The sequence below is a fragment of the Mytilus californianus genome, unplaced genomic scaffold (genome assembly GCF_021869535.1).
Source record: "Mytilus californianus isolate M0D057914Y unplaced genomic scaffold, xbMytCali1.0.p SCAF_2, whole genome shotgun sequence".
NCBI classification, from domain to species: domain Eukaryota; kingdom Metazoa; phylum Mollusca; class Bivalvia; order Mytilida; family Mytilidae; genus Mytilus; species Mytilus californianus.
Window position 1 is genome coordinate 115,599,325 of NW_026262668.1, and position 18,494 is coordinate 115,617,818.

Sequence of the window (18,494 nt, forward strand, 5' to 3'; positions counted from 1 at the left end):
GTGTGGTTCACACGATTATTTGTTCGACACTAGAAAACATTTCAGTGATTGCTTTATCACAATACTTTGTTCATTATCTTATTTTGATACCAACTTGATTGCACTTTTTTTAACTTTACTACGTCTAATAGTGAGTTTTATTTCTGTGTTCAATGTATGCCTTTAGCTGTACGAGACAATGTCTTATTGTAGAACCTTATGCTATAATAGCTGGCAACGAGATTGAGACCGATAGTACATGTATGAGAAAAAAACACGATTGTTAGATTTTTAAATATGAATTTGAACTTAGATTGTAAAGTTTAAAAAGTATTTAAATTGCTTTCCTTCAAAATTATTCTTTGTTTTGAAATATATCGGTAAGCCAAAAAACATCGAGCGCGTGCACCGCAAAGAATATTCTCAGAACAGAGGTGTATATAACAGTTATTCATATAGACAACCATTGTGGTAAATCATTTGGTCCATTTTCGCATTATGTACACAATTCGAAAAACCATTTGAAATCTACCGATATCATTGTACTTGCAGGAAAATATTTAAAAGATACATGTCTTTGGCATTATAATCAAACTTACCATCAACTACTATTTTAAGGTGTTTTTAATATCAAGTCAAATTGAAACATTTAGAAATCTTTGATCAAAGGTATAATTATTTTTGGAAAAATTGTACAAGCGCTTTATATTGGTTTTGTTTGGTTCGTTTGATTTCTGCCTCATCGACATACACCGTTCATTTCTAACTATTCGTATTTACTGTATTCTGAGCAAGAAAGTTACTTCTTTTAAAAGAAAAAAAAAGAAAAGCGGGATAAATAAAAATCCAGATGAGTTGACTTCAACTCTTTCATGCACTATTTTTATCACTTTTCAAATCATGTTGGACAAGAATTCCATTAGTCAATGATGTTATCATATTATGATCAAATGATCCCTACATGTTTGAGGAATGGCCAATTTTATCTAAAGTTAGAAGTTGTCGCACAAAAATAACACAACGACGACGACAACACATATAATTAAATTAGCAGCAATAAGTAATACAAGTGTAGTTAAAAAAGTAATTTTCATTTGTTTTGAAATAAAACTTACTGATTGATCTAGAGTCCAATCGAAGTCTTCTATATCAGGATTTTCAATATTTTCGAACGCACATGTTTGTCCTTGTTCAAAGCCACATTCAATAACTGAAGAGAAAAAGGCAGAGATAAAATCTGTATCAGCTTTTTGTGAAAAAACAGCATTTAATGAAGCAACCGTTTGGCAACGAATGCTTAGCTCAATCAATAATTTACATCTTTAACCGGGCATTTGTCATTTCCTTCATATGAATAAGTAAAGTATTGTGCTCAAAGTCAATTAATACAATAGAAAGCAGATGAGAACTGCCGGTGGGTACACTTTTTATTTACAAACCAAACTGACGATAATCTACTTGCAGATATTCGTGTCGTCTAGTTAAACAGTACTCCCTGAATATTAAATACGTCCAAAGAGAAAAAGGCTGCATACGTTCTATGTGATCTATCATTATTACAATCGTCTCATGATTGAGTAGGGGTGATACAAGAATAGCAGAAGATGCTTAGTAATATAATTGGACAATTCATTCACATTTCCATCGATTCCACTCGTTTATATACCTAGGTTTGTCGTAGGAGTTGTTGTTGTCGTCGGAGTAGTTGTTGTAGTAGGCGTAGTTGTCGTCGGAGTAGTTGTTGTAGTTGGCGTTGTTGTTGTGGTTGGAGTAGTTGTTGTGGTCGGAGTAGTTGTTGTGGTTGGAGAAGTTGTTGTTGTCGGAGTAGTTGTTGTGGCTAGAGTAGTTGTTGTGGTTAGAGTAGCTGTTGTGGTTCGAGCGGGTGCTGCCAGAGGACTTGCTGCAAAATTCACATTCATTAAAAGTCATATGAAAGAGTTTTTGTAATTTTAATGATATCGAAATGCATGGATATATACCGAACTAAGTCATGTATGCACGTTTGTTATATTTATTACGAGTATATAATGTATTATCGACAAATACCATTTCATTCAGTGATTGTTGATCGTAAACTTATTAACTTTTGAGTTTGTTGCCGTGTTAAACGGATAGTGACATCGATAAACAATCAACACAAATCACGTGGAGCACATGACAAAGAAGTGAATTGATAGAGCCAAGATTTTATTTTCCATATTTTCCATACGTTCCTATTTGTTAATTAAACTGTTTCTTAACAGTTGTTAAAAGATTTGTTGTATTAAATTTAAGAATCAGTTATTACTATTTACGTTCCTGAGCACGTTTGTTTACATTCTTTAATCACGGTTTTTTCTCGCACTTGCGCTGTGTGGTGCCCGAAGTTCTAACGAGACGTCTCGTAGCTAGGTCACTGCATACGCCAAAATATCGACGAATTAGTGTAAGGGAAGACATTAATTCAATAGCAGTACATTTATGAAGATTTTGTTAATATAAAGGATTTACTTTACAAGTGCACTTGATTTATTGTTAAACTTAGTAATTCAAGTATATAAAACATATTCATCTGTTCGTTTTAAATTTGAAGTTTAATATGTCTTTAAATGAGATTGCAAATAGTATTTTTCTAATTATAAAATCTGTTAAATGAATTGAAAGAAAAGCCCACATAAGCAAAAAGGAAAGAAACTAGAGGATCTAAAGAACCTGTGTCGTTCACCTGCATCTTATAACAATGACTAACTTTTAGTAAGATTCATCATTAAACGGGAATAATTCTATTAAGAGTTAACTGACAAATTCAGTCATGTTGACGCGTTTGTAGATGATATCCTGCTGAATTTTCTTTCCTTTTTAAGGTTTCTATGTATCTATTACAGTTTTCAAGATAATAGTGAAAATGCCAAAAAAAATAAGATACATCGTCATTAAAGGGCAGTGACTTTAGTCAGGAGTCGGCTAACGATTTCGGTCATGCTAATTTATTGGAAGATCTTGTATTGTTGATAATCTTTTCTATTTCAAGTTTCCATCTATATATTATAGTTTTCAAGATAATAGGCAAAAATGAAAAAAAATGGGAACATCGTCTTTAAATGGCAAATACTGGTTAATAACTCCGTTATTCGGAGCTCCCCTCGAAAGCTGCAACGATACAATGTATCAATGTACACTCCGTTACAGGATTGAGGAGATGTATGAATAACTTATGTACAACCCACCACCAAGGACAAATCCCCAACCCAACATCATGGGAGTGCTAGGACACCAGGAAGTCTGTTATTATGGTGGAGGAAGCTAGAGTATTCGGAGAGAACCATCGGGCAACTCGACGAAAACCGACAAACCGAAGAGATATACATAACCTGGTGATCCGAGGCCCCCAAGAGGCCATCAAGAGGCCCCCAAAGTACCCATTCTAATCTAAACTCCGGTCTTTGTAGCTGAGATGTGTGTGGGAGGGTGAAAAGCACCCCTTTAATGTACTGACATTTCCAGCGCCCCGAGTCAGAATCGAATCGGACCCTCCAGCACTGTAGACATCGATCTTATCCATTAAACCACCAACCGACACTCAACTTAAATAAGATATTAACTTAGGATTTCGATCATGTTGACTTATTTGTAGATCTAGTCTTGTTGATAATTTTTGAAATTCAAAGTTTCTGTCTATTTAGATAAAAGGAATAAATGAAAACAAAAAAATGGAAAAAATCTCGTTTAAGGCCAATAACTCCTATAAGAAGTTGTCTGACATGTTTGATTTCATAGACAATATGGAGACCTTATCACTCTGAACGTTTTTGATTCATCAGATTTTCTTTATCGGTAGCGTTTTTCAAGATAATAGACAAAAATTGTATCTTACCCCTATGTTCTGTTTGTTGGCAAGCTGGGTCATCGGACACAATTTTTTTGTAAAACTAAATACCCCATTGATGATTGTGGTCAAGTTTGGTTCAATTTGGTCTAGTAGTTTCAGAGGAGATCATCTTTGTAAAAGTTAACGGACGACGGACGACGATGGACGCCAAGTGATGGCAAAAGTTCACATTGGTGCGAAAAAAGATTTTACTTGAAAAAACCATTTTAATATGACCTAGCAGTCTAAAGGTATTTAATATGCAATACGATTCCCCTTTGTCGGTTGACACATTGGACGAGTTGACACATTACAATGAGAAAATAATTTGATTGTGCGGAAAAGAAAGACGGGGGAATTTTCAGACAAAAGTGTGGGTAACATTATTTGTAATTTTTGAAGGCTAACGAAAGAACTATGTCAATTGGACCTGCTTTGAGACTATAACTGCCCTTGAATTTTTACTAGATAATATTTTTGTTCGCTATAGAGATTCCGTATATCGTCAGGTTGATGTTATATTGGCTGTCAATAATGACGACTTCAGTATGTACACTAAAGAGATTTATCCTGACGAACTGACTCTAAATAAAGCTAATACCAACAATGAACACTGCCCTTTCCCTGGATCTTGGTATTTATATCTTTAACGGGAAGCTTAATACCAAAATTTATGATAAAAGAGATGATTTTTCATTTCCTATTGTTAATTATCCATTTTTAGATGGTGACGTTCCCTTGTCACCATCTTATGGTGTTTATATATCTCAACTTGTTCGATTCGCTCGTGTATGTAACAACATATTTGATTTCAACGAAAGAAATCTCTGTATTACTGAAAAATTATAACACCAGGGTTTCCGATATCATAAACTAGTCAAAACATTTACTAAATTTTATCATCGGTACAAGGACATCATTCGTACATATAACTCAACATGCAGACATCTTATACGTTCAGGTATTTCACATCCAATATTTTATGGTAATATTCTTTACAAAGCACAAAAATGTCAGCATTCACCTCAAAAGCTAACCAAACCTTTAAACAGACTTATTCGGAAGGGATATAGTTACGATACTGTTGTCAGGTCATTAAGGATTGCATATTTATGTATTAATATTGATTCACTCATAGGGTATTTGCATCGGAAATACACACATTTATTTTAAAACCAGTTGTTGGCATGATACGGGTTATGTTTTTCTCATATATTTTATGATGGTATGATACTAAACCCCTAACGGGAGGGATTGTACTTGAATTTCATATGATGAAGACATAATCTTTCAATCAGTTTAATTGAGGTCTGGAGCTGGCATGTTAGTAACTGCTAGTAGTCCTTTGTTAATTTATGTATCATTGTCGTTTGGCTTAGTTTCTTTTGTTACCTATTCTGACATCGGACTCGGACTTCTTTTAAACTGAGTTTTACTGTGCGTATTGCTATGTGTTTCTTTATTCTACATTGGCTAGAGGTATAGGTGGATGGTTGAGATCTCACAAAACATGTTTAACCCCGCCGCATTTTTGCGCCTGACCAAGTCAGGAGACTCGGGCCTTTGTTAGTCTTGTATGCTTTTTTAATTCTAGTTCATTTATATGTTTAAGAGTTTAGTGTGACGTCCATTTTCACTGAACTAGTACACAATTTTATTTAGGGGCCGGTTGAGGACCACCTCCGGGTGCGGGAATTTCTCGCTGCGTTGAAGACCTATTGGTGGCATTCGGTTGTTGTCTGCTCTTTGGTCGGGTTGTTGTCTCTTTGACATATTCCCCATTTCCATTCTCAATTTTATAATTTATAGATTGAAACAAAGTGCTGAAAATTTTCAAACAAATTATTATGTCAAAGGACCTGTAGAAATCGACCAATCAGAACGAAACTTACAAACATTTTAAGGTACAAATACCAAACTTTATAAAACAAATATGGAAAGACGTATATCTTGAAACACTTACCTATGTCAAATGCATATGAGAAAAAATTAACCTGATAATGACATTACAGGCACATTAACGAGTTTGCCAGCCTTATATTTGTCATTTCCAATTCTATACTCTATATCTAGTTTCAAACATATTAAACCTGAGATAAATCTAACAAATTTAATCTAGATACGATTATTGTGGACTTGGTCTAGCTCTGATGGATGTATGCCATTTTCTCTTGATTTATGTACTCAAGATGAGCTTTACAAATTACAAGTTTTTTTTTCCTAATCATACTAACCACAGGTACCAGGAACCAATGATATACCATCAACAGCCATATCTGACATCCAACCAGTTCCTGAGATTCCTTTAACTATAATCTGTATGAAACAATAATTACGTAATATGTTTATACTATGGCTGTGGTATCGAGTCTTCAATCACAAGAAATAGGAGAAAAAAACTCTAAATGAAGATAGAAACTACAGACTTTAAGGAGCTTGAATCGCTCATTTAGCAAGCAATAAACAACATTTAAACCTTAGACAGGATTTGCATATTAAAATCGCTCAGTAAGATTGTTACTAGGTTTGCTCCTCTTTGAAAATCATTTGGAAACACATTCCTTTAGGGATAACATCGGTCATGCTGACTTATTTGCAGATTGGCCTTACTGATAGTTGTTGCTGTCTAAAGACTCTCTGTTTCTATTTATGTTATTAAGACCTCTGAAAATTGGATAAAATCGTCTTTTAAGGGAAATAACTAAGGTCACGGGAGTCCATTGATAATTGTGTTCCTTTAACTTATATTTGTAAATCTTGTCTTGCTTATCTCATTGGTATTCCGAGCGTTTACCTACTTTGATAATTTGAAAAAAGAAGAAAAATCAAGATAATAAAAAGGCCCTATAAGGGTAATAATTGCTAAGGGGTCGGTTTTTATAAAGTATTTGTAGATTTTGGTTAGCTGATAATTTTTTTTGTTTACAGTTTCTTTAATTGCATTCAAGATACTTTAAATTCAGAAAAATATGCGCGCCATAATCATTGCAATGTTGAAGAATAGACAAAAATGCCAAATTAATTTTCATGATTTCAGCAAATAATGTAAATGATGCTATCTATATGGAAATTTTGCTTTAACCTTTGCCGTCGCAATTTTCGCAAAAATATTAACTTTAAAGTAATTGCCAAAAACTCAGTGGTTGTCGTTGGTTACTTTCTATTATATTTATTTTTATTGTTTTGTCATAAATACAGCTTTTTGTATCATTCTCTACAATGAAACAGCGACATGTAATGGTTTCCATCTGCCTTGTCCGTCGGTTTTCGTGAAAAGCTGTCTATGTTTTTTTTTTGTTCTTTCATTTTTGCTTATGCGCTATGTCTATATGTCTTTTAGTTTTTTGTTTTGTTGACATATTTGTTTGTTTTATGGTGATTAAGACTATAACACAATGTTGACTGCTGTACCCCTATTTTTGACATTTTTTTCCTATATTTTCTGTTTGTTTTGTTCACAAATTGTTGTCAATATAATGGAATTATATGCGACCGTCATACAAGTGAGAGGTTTAGCTATCTTTAAAACCAGGTTTAATCCACCATTTTCTACATAAAAAAAATGTCTGTACCAAGTCAGGAATATGACAGTTGTTTTCCATTCGTTTGATGTGTTTGAGCTTTTAATTTTGCCATTTGATAAGTGCCTTTCCGTTTTGAATTTTCCTTGGAGTTCGGTATTTTTGTTATTTTACTTTTTTTGGAGGAGTTATTATTTTACTTTTTTAGGCACATCCTTTATGTGTCTATCCCAAGTCATGAGCCTGTAGCTCGGTGGTTGTCGTTGGTTGCTTTCTGTCATATTTGTTTTTATTGCTTTGTCATAATTCGAGCCTTTTGTATCATAGTATACAGTGTAACGGCGACATATAGTTGTTTCCATCCTTCTTTGTCCTTCGGTGTTTGGTGGATAGTTGTCTCACAAGCAGTCATATACCACATCTCCTTATTTTCAATTTTAGGCATATACATAACACATCTTTCAAACTGAGAAAGAAGTAAAATTATACTTACCTTCAAATCATCTACAGCTGGTATTTCTAATTTTTCTTGTAACCATTCATTGCCCTGATTACCCGTTCGGCTAAACAATATCGTTTCACTACCACTACCATCTGTCATAGAAATCTCTAGTGTTCCCATATGTGCGGCATAATAACTGCGCATATGATACCAGAAAGAGAAACATCTCTCGACCTCTATCAAACAAAAAGTCAAAAAGTGCATTGTAAACGAATGAAAAAACTCAATTCTAAAAAATTCTTAAGATTCTTGGAAATAATAATACATAAACAAATAGTACTCATACTATTCAAACAGTTTCGGATACACCAGATTCGAGCGGATTTCGGTTATTTTTGGATTTGTTTAAAGACCTTTATACTAATCAGTGAATCAAATATTCAATTTTAGATAAATTTCATTATTCTAAGTTTCCCTTTTTGATAATATTACGTAGAAGGAAGGTGCATTTGTTCATTGTTTGGTTATTAAAATCGTTTGGCTATGTGCGTCCTAATAAAGAAAATCCAAAGATGAAAATGCGTAGCATATGTGGCAAAATATTTACGTTTTGTTATACTCAAAACGGTAAGAGCTACACAAAATCTTTTGACAGCATATATCCTAAAGATTTTTACCATAAGCATACCATGTTTCTTTTATTATCAACTTGTTACCTTTTCAGTATAGGCCAGACCTCATTCAGAAACTTCTCAATGAGACTGATACAAAGCTAGCATTATCTTTTTAAATCTATGTTCCGATATACAGGTGATGTTCTCTCACTTAAAAAAGTCTGGTAACTATGTTGTTCGCATCTATCGAATCTGATTTGAAATAAAGGACACCACAGATATGGATAGGTCAATAGTTGTTTCATATATTGACCTACACCTAGAAATTGACAAAGGTGATCGATTGAGAACTAAACTTACAAACCATAGAGACGTAGCAACATTTCTACAGCACCTTCATCTGGAGTTATTTCCTTGTGAACAGTTTTATATATAGCAACATTTCTATAGCACCGAGTTATTTCCTTGTTAATGCAATATTACAGGGATCACCTTTCATACACTGAAGCTATTTAACTATTTAAAGTTCCCGTCGAAAGTTTTGCGGACGCATTCATGATTTGATTGTCCGTTATATATAGAACATTTGTGTCGCAGATTCCCACAGTTATGTTCAATTTGTCGTAGCAATTATCCCGTTCATTTTTCGATACATGACTTATTAACGGATTTTTATTTGTCGTAGCACGCCGGGTGTTACTTAATGACGTTAACTCTTCAAAATTATCAAAATATGACTGTAATTTGTGTATAGTATATCTTAAGAGATAACAATTTCAGTGGTTTCTGTATTTCAACGATAATCTACCTGTCAACAAACAAGTTAACAAAGAAAACATCAACGTTTTAAGTTCTCTCACTTTGAAAATCTATATCAGTAAACATAACTGCAACGTCGCCCGGATTCCGATCTGGATAAGTCTTTGTATAGAAATATACAGATCCCTCTTTTGCACCACCAGGACCAGTCACACCCGTTATTCCACTATATTCATAATATGGAGCTGGACCCTAAAAAAATTGAACGTTTTTAAACTAGAAAAAAAAAACACGCCCGTGAAAGCGATAACATCAATTTCATGGTAGGAAACTCCACGTTTCACTAAATTACTCAAAATGTCTGTTTCATAAATGCAGTGACCTAGAAGTAAAATATGCGTATGGAGTTTTCAAATAGGAATTTTACAATTACAGCAACACAGATTAGGTCAACATAAAAAAATATTTCCAGAATGAGTCATTTGAAAATTGTCAATGAACCATGCATCCGACCACTAAATGGACATAAACTACGATTTTGACTGTTTAAGTTGAAAGAAAAATATGTTCGGGCTTTTCAATATTTGATCTCAAGCGTTCCAGATGGAAGTAAATCCCCAAAAGTGCTCCGGATGCATACACATTTATTAAGTGTTATTCAAAATTTTTCAAGGCACATAATATTACTAGTATCTAGTAATTCGCTCTAATTAGATATATGTAGATTTGGTATGAGTGCCAATGCGACAACTCTCCATCCAAGATAAAATTTATAAAAGTAAAACATAATAGGTCAAAGTACGGTCTTCAACACGGAGCCTTGGCTCACACCGGACAGCAAGCTATAAAGGGCCCAAAAAATTACTAGTGTAAAACCATTCAAACGGGAAAACCAACGGTCTAATCTATATAAAAAACGAGAAACACTTATGGACCAAATCAACAAACGACAACTACTGAACATCATAATTAGTGCGTTTAGTTAAATTTGGTAAAAAATGCAGCTCATATACTTAACTGATATATATTTCGTGGCGGTCAGTTTTTATTGGTGGAGGAAGCTGGTGTTCCAGGAGAGAACCATCGACCTTCAGTAGGAAAAATGAGGCGGGATCGAACTCACAGCCTCACTCGGCCACCGAGGTCCCTGATTGCTTATGGACTCAGCATTTTAATTTTGTGTAATGTCACATAAAAAAGAGAAAAAGCGACAGGCAGATTGATTTCTTTTCCGGTTAAGGCACGCAAAAACTCATTCTAATATAGGTAAAACGATCGTTTACATTTTTGTCAATGATATAAGATTGAGCAAAAAAAATAAGAACATCGATTCCATGCGTGTCTTCTTTTTATCTATATCTATATTCATATCGGGATAACATGTCTATAGCATTTCGGAGTTCATGTTGATAGCTGACCATTCCAAAATACGCACGAATTGTTGATATTTTCCATTCATTGTTTATCGATTTCCCTGAAACTTTTGTAAAACTTATATACACTTGATGTTGTACTTTAATAAAATGAACGTAATTCAAAGATAAAAACAATAATTCCATAAAATATTTCTAAGTAAACATCGAAATATTTTGCATGTAAAGGTTTGATTTATTCAAAAATGGATTCAATGAAATGGCACACGACTGCCAATAAAGCTATTATCAACCAAGGACTAAAAAAACAAAATGAAAACAGAGAAATTTTATTCATGCGGATACTTCATATAAGCTGTAAGTAGTGTTTCTGAATCTTTCATTTTCGTGAGCTAAAGTATTAAACCAACAGCTGAAACTCTTGTAGTACCAAACACATTTTAACCCTGCTTTCCAAATCATTTTATTTTATTTTCTTGCTCAAGTTAGTGGTCATTCTTTATGTCACTGATCTGTGCAAGGTTTTTGCTGTGTGTTATTTTTTATCACATCTGGTCTTGGAAATAGGGATCTGGATTTAACCGCTCAACTGTTTGTGACTGTACCAAGTAAGAATCTCTGAACCATGTGTTGTTCGTTGTTGGTTGTCTTTATTTGTATGTCAATTTTTCTCAGTGGAGTCGGTTCTTAGTTGTTGGTGTGGTCTATTGTACTGTCTTATATTTTTAGTGATTCATCTTACCCATGCTATGTATTCCTTAAGAATCGACCCATTAATGACACATGGATTAAACTTTCTTTCCTTTTTTTATGAAGCTCTGTAGACGTTTTTGTTTGTTTTTATTCCCCCGCTAGCCTGATACAATCTTTACTTCGTGTCGTTCGTGACAAGCAGTGAGTCAGAACTGTAGATGATTCAGAAGAAAAATCAAGATAAATCAATCGATTTACAGATAAATTCATCAAAATCTTGACACGAGAGACAGTAATCTCATCAGTTGGTTCTTTGATAAACATCCATAACAGCTGCTAGTTTTCCATTGTCTAGCTATTATATAATAAACGTATTTGCCTATCTTTAACGAGGAATTCTTGATATAATGTTTGATTGTTTTATCAACAACAAAGACTTTTATCCATATACACGAACAACATTTAAAACCATACTGATATATTTACTCACTGATTCTTTTTCCCAATTAAATGTATCATCAGAGGATTGAACAAACATACATGTTTGATCAATCTCTGCAGAACACTCGAAAATCGAATACTCTGTAAAAACAAAATAAAAATATGTATCAAGACCGAAAGATGAAATAGTATTTGAGAATATGACAGGATTGTGTATTGTTTTATAATCATATCGCTGTAGCACTGTAGTTAAATTAAACCCGACAAAAACGTTTATTTTTTAAATCGGATCTTGATAATATAAAATTAGGAAATACATGTTCAATAGGTTTCTGGAATGTCACGATATACAATAGACAAGCATGAGAGTTAGAATGAATGGAATGACATGAACCCGAAACGGAGTAATACCTGGTGTATCAAATTAGATAGTATCATCTGCAGTGCAAGCAACACCGGTCACATGAATTTAAAGTCACAGTCCATACTGACTATGACAGTTAGTTTAACGATAAAACCGTAAATAACTGCCAGTGGAACTACGAGAAAGCTTTTATGTAATGAATATAGAAACTGGGATTTGCAAACAATTCATAACAGTGACCGTATAACATAGTACGCCAGAGGCGCGTTATCAACTGATATATGCAAATTGCTTAGGCAAGGGTCCATTATATGTTATTTTTATTAAAATTTGGTACGTCAGAGGGCGTTTCGTCAACAATTGACTTGAATCAACACATTTAGAAGGCCAAATCGTAAACGACGGATAAGAGCATCCAAAACCGAAAATTCAAAATTTTCATAAGGAAAAAACTCTCTGACATATTCTATCAAATTACCATTCTGGTATTCGTTTTGTTTACCACATTTCGATAAGTGACCGTGATTTGTATTTTATAAATTGCTACAAAATTGGAATTCCTAATTAATAAATGATGCTTATGTTCACAAGAAAGATTCATTGTAGAATAACAGATGTATTTATATTCATTCAGATGTTTGCTTGTTTTCAACGGGTTCGATCATACTAAAAGTTATGTTAAGTATTTGAAGCTGTATAGGAAAACAACGCGCGTGAGTTGAATGAGATATTGATGATTAAAATCAAAGACAACTGTAATATTTAAAAAAAAAAAAAACAAGTAACATAAGTGGTTGCATCAAGAAATGTCTGTTACGGCTTGAACAAAAAGCTACCCTTTTCATACACAATTCAAATATTTATTTAACATTGTTTTCTATATCTTTATTCTAAAATATGTCTGTTGAAGAAATGTTAAACAAAATATACCTGTTGTATTAAGCTTTTATATTCACATGCAGTCCATGTGGTGGTTAATTATATTTAGTCAGTTTTACTTTAAGGTCAGTAAAATAAATTCTTTCTATCAAATCAAAATGGTCTATTTGAAATTATGCAAACTAGATAATGAAGCTTAGTCTTAGATACATGATTTTGTTTAAAAGTTGTTTTTAGCTTTGAACTAGCTTTTAGTCACTGTGAGTACTTTGTGTCTTTTGTATTGTTTTGTTAGTGTTTCTTCTATGTATCGATCTGATGAGTTAAGCCCTTTTCAGCTGATTTTTAGTTTGTTCTAATGTTGTACTGTTACACCACTGTCTCAGGTAAGGAGGAGGGTTTGACACCAGCAAACATGTTAAGCCCTGCCACATTCTTTATGTTCCTGTGGCAAATCAGGAGCCTGTAATTCAGTAATTGAGGCTTGTTGCTCTATATCATATTTGTTTTTCGTTTATTGTTTTATTGTATATAAATCAGGCTGCGAGTTTTCTAGTACGAATTGTTTATATTTGTCATTTCGGGTCCTTTTATAGCCTACTATGTGGTTATGGTTTTACTAATGGTTGAAATCCGTACTGCACTCCCTGAATACCAAATACTTCCAAAGAGAAGTCTCATGATTGAGATGGGGTGATAAAAGAATAGCAGAAGATGCTCTGTAATATAATTGGACACTCCATCAACATTTCCCACGATTCCACTTTTTTATACCTAGGTTTGTCGAAGGAGTTGTTGTGGTTGGAGTAGTTGTTGTAGTAGGCGTAGTTGTTGTCGTCGGAGTAGTTGTTGTCATCGGAGTAGTTGATGTCGTCGGAGTAGTTGTTGTAGTTGGAGCAGGTGTTGCCAGAGGACTTGCTGCAAAATTCACTTACATTTGAATCAGATTGCAAATGGTATTTTTTTTTAATAATAAAATAGGGTAAATAAATTAAAAGAAAACCCATAAATAAGCAAAAGGGAGGAGAATATAGGCTCCAAAAAGCCAGTGTCGTTCACCTGCATCTTCAATAATGGTTGCTTTTTAGTAAAAATCATCATTAAACGGGAATTATTCTATTAAAGAGTTAACTGACAAATTCATGTTGACGTAATTGTAGATGCTATCCTGCTGATTATTGTTTTCCTTTTGAATGTTTTCTTTGTATCTTTAACAGTTGAATATTTAATATTCCAAAAATGGAGGAAAATCATCATTAAAGGCAATAACTGCAATAAGGACTAACAATTTCGGTCATGTTTAATTTATTGGTAGCTCTTGTCTTGCTGATCATTTTTTCTATTTAAAGTTTCCATCTATCTTTTATAGTTTTCAAGATAATAGGCAAAAAGACAAAAAATGGGAAAATCGTCGTTAAAGGGCAATAACTTTAATAAGATATTGACTGAGGATTTCGATCTTGTCTTGTTGATATCCAAAAATTTTCTGTCTGTCTATTATAATTTTCAAGATAAAAGGCATAAATGAAAAAAAATAGGAAAATTCTTCTTTATGGTCAATAACTTCTATAAGACATAACAGGCATGTTATCGATTTAACCAGCCTTTCTTTTGGCATTTCCAATTCTAAACTCTTAATCTAACTTCAAACATTTTAAACTTGAGATACTAGTAAATCAAACGAAGTTTAATCAAGATACAATTATTGTGAACTCGGTCTAGCTCTGTTTGATGGATGCCATTTTTCTCTTAATTTATGTACCCAAGATGAGCTTTAACAATTACAGTTCGCTCTTTTTTTTGTATAACGAATTCTTATTCATACTAACCACAGGTACCAGGAACCAATGATATACCATCAACAGCCATATCTGACATCCAACCAGTTCCTGAGGTTCCTTTAATTATAATCTGTAAGACAGAATAATCACGTTATTTGTTTATACTATGGCTGTGGTATCGAGTCTTCAATTACAACAAAGAGAAAAACTCTAAATGAATATAGAAACTAGAGATTTTAATGAGCTTGAATATCTCATTTAGCAAGCAGTATGCAACGTATAAACCTTTAACAACATTTGCATATTTTAATCACTTCTATTAGTAAGATTGCAACAAGGTTTGATCCTCTCGGAAATCATTTAAAACATTGGGCAACATATTCCTTTAGGGATTCAATTGACAATATCGGTCATATTGATTTATTTGTAGGCATTGCCTTACTGATAGTTTATTGTCTAAAGTCTCTCTGTTTTTATTTAAGTTATTAACCCCCTGCAAAAGTAGATAAAATCATCTTTATAGGGAAGTAACTGAGGTCGAGGGAGTCCATTGATAATTGTGTTCCTTTAACTTATTTTTGTAAATCTTGTATTGCTTATTTTATTGGTATTCGGAGTTTCTACTTAGTTTCTCTTTACTTTGAATTTTAAAAATAGAAGCAAAAAAAAAAAGATATTGAAAATGCCTTAGAAGGGTAATAACTGCTAAGGAGTCGACTTTTGGTCATGATCAAGTATTTGTAGATTTTGGTTAGCTGATAATTTTGGCTGTTTACAGTTTCTTTAATTACATCCAAGATATTTAAATTCGGAAAATTTAACGTCCATTGCAATGTTGAACAATGAACAAAAAAGCCAAATTAGTTATCATGATTTCAACATATGATGTAAATACAAATGATGCTATCTAAGTTTATTTTTTGCTTAAACCTTTACCGTCGCAATCTTCGCAAAACAAATTAATTTTCAGGAATTGCCAAATCGGTTAACAGTTAAAAAAATCGTTGTTTTATTAGGACAAAAATCTGAACATGAAAAGTCAATTGATACTTCGATTAGATTTAATTATGTAAAGTTTTTTGTGCAATTACTCAGTAAGAGTCGACTGACGATTTCCATCATGTTGGCTTTATGTTAGTTGTTTTTGTTGCTTCGTGCCAATCTAATCAGCATATTCATTTCAAAATGACTTTTTATTGTTTTTATTATGTTGTGCTGTTACACATATGTCCCAGGTTAGAGGGAGATAGTGAGCTCACACAAACATGCTTAACCCCGCCACATCCTTTATGAGTCTATCCCAAGTCATGAGCCTGTAGCTCGGTGGTTGTCGTTGGTTGCTTTCTGTTATATTTGTTTTTATTGCTTTGTCATAATTCGAGCCTTTTGTATCATAGTATACAGTGTAACGGCGACATATAGTTGTTTCCATCCTTCTTTGTCCTTCGGTGTTTGGTGGATAGTTGTCTCACAAGCAGTCATATACCACATCTCCTTATTGTCAATTTTAGGCATATACTAGTATGTAACACATCTTTCAAACTGAGAAAGAGTAAAATTTTACTTACTTTCAAATCATCTACTGCCTGTATTTCTAATTTTTCTTGTAACCATTCATTGCCCTGATTACCCGTTCGGCTAAACAATATCGTTTCACTACCACTACCACTACCATCTACCATAGAAATCTCTAGTGTCCCCATATGTGCAGCATAATAACTGCGCATATGATACCAGAAAGACAAACATCTCTCGACCTCTATCAAGAAAAAAATCAAAAAGTCACTAATGAGTCGTTTGAAACACGCGTCTGGCGCAAATACAAAATTTCAATCCTGGTATCTATGATGAGTTTATTTGGCAGTAGTTTTAAGTTTTAATGCAAACTAATAAAAATCAATTCTAATAAATTTCAAAGATTCTTGGAAATAATAATACATAATCAATCAGCTTCAGTACTCATATTTTTCAAACTGTTTCTAATACACCAGTTTAGAACGGATTCCTGTTATTATAGAATTTGTTTAAAGAACTCAACACTAATCGGCGAATCAAATATTAAACTTTAAATAATCTTCATTATTCCAAGTTTTTTCTTTTTGATAACATTACCTAGAAGGAAGGTGTATTTTTTCATTTTTTGGTAATTAAAATCTTTTGGAAATGGGCGTTCCTTAAACATCTTATAAAGAAAATCCAAAGATGAAAATGCGTAGCGAATGTAGCAAAATATTTACGTTTTGCTTTACTCAAAATGATAAGAGCTACACAAAATCTTTCGACATCATATATCTTAAAGATTGTTACCATAAGCATATCGTGTTTCTTTTATCATCAACCTGTTACCTTTTCAATATAGGCCAGACCTCACATAGAAACTTCTCAATGAGATTGATACAAAGCTAGCATTATCTTTTTAGATTTACGTTCTGAAATATAGGTGATGTTCTCTCACTTAAAAAAGTCTGGTAACTATGCTGATCACATCTATCCAATCTGATTGAAATATAGGATACCACGGATTTGATTAGGTCAGTAGTGATTTCATATATTGACCTACACCTAGAAATTGACAATGGTGATTGATTGAGAACTAAACTTGCAAATCATAGAGATAACTTCAATATTTTCCTTGTGAACAGTTTTATGTAGTAACATTTCTAATGCACCTGTATCAAGAGTTATTTCCTTGTGAACAGTTTTATTTATAGCAACATTTCTACAGCATCTTTATCTGCAGTTATTTTCTTGTTATAATGTAATATTACAACGATCACCTTTCATTCCCTAAAGCTATTTAACCAAGGTTTTAAAAGTTTCGTCGAAAGTTTGCGAACGCATTCATGATTTGATTATCATCAACTTGTTACCTTTTCAATATAGGCCAGACCTCACATAGAAACTTCTCAATGAGATTGATACAAAGCTAGCATTATCTTTTTAGATTTACGTTCTGAAATATAGGAGATGTTCTCTCACTTAAAAAAGTCTGGTAACGATGTTGATCACATGTATCCAATTTGATTTGAAATAAAGGACACCACATATATGGATAGGTCAATAAATGTTTCAAATGTTGCAAACCAAGGAGATAGATAAATTCAGTTTTTTTCCTTGTTAACATTTCTATGTAGCAAAATTTCTAGAGCACCTGCATCAGGAGTATTTTTCCTTTTGAACAGTTGTATATATCGAGCAACATTTCTACAGCACTTTTATCTGGAGTTATTTCCTTGTTAATGCAATATTATCACCTTCCATACACTAAAGCTATTTAACCAAGGGTGTAGAGCTCTCGTTGAAAGTTTTATGGACGTATTCATGATTTGATTAGCCGTTAAATATAGAATATCTGCGTCGCAGATTCCCACGGTTATGTTCAATTTGTCGTAGCAATTATCCCGTTCTGTTTTCCTCGCATTACAAATATCACCAAATATGACTTATCAACGGATTTTTATTTGTCGCAACACCTTAATGATCTGTAACTCTTTTCCATTGTCCAATAAGTGTGTTACCTAGGGTTATTGATAGGCTACTAATTGTTCCATCGTTTGTGTATACGCAGTATATTGCGAACTGCTATTTATTATTTGTCTTCTGTCTTTGGTCAATCTGTTGTCTGTTTTATTTTTCGTTTTAATGGTATTCGATTGTCCCTTGTGTATCTTTTTACTGTTTTTACACACAAGTATTTGTTAAAATACATGTTATGAGACAAATTATGACAAAAATATCAAACGTTTTCAGCAAATTTATCATATCAAGTAGTCCTTTTTGAAAATATAGCCACCATAACAA

General features: G+C 33.1%; 1 protein-coding gene across 1 annotated transcript in view; it reads right to left on the minus strand.

Moving 5' to 3' along the window:
- The window catches only part of LOC127730814 (MAM and LDL-receptor class A domain-containing protein 1-like), a 51,314-nt gene that overhangs the window by 11,492 nt on the left and 21,328 nt on the right, over window positions 1-18,494 (minus strand). The window contains exons 5-9 of the mRNA XM_052239404.1: window positions 9,264-9,414; window positions 7,841-8,025; window positions 6,061-6,142; window positions 1,646-1,879; window positions 1,095-1,189 (exon numbers count right to left, since the gene is read on the minus strand). Of these exons, the coding sequence (XP_052095364.1) occupies window positions 1,095-1,189; window positions 1,646-1,879; window positions 6,061-6,142; window positions 7,841-8,025; window positions 9,264-9,414 (747 nt within the window). The remainder of the gene's footprint in view (window positions 1-1,094; window positions 1,190-1,645; window positions 1,880-6,060; window positions 6,143-7,840; window positions 8,026-9,263; window positions 9,415-18,494) is intronic.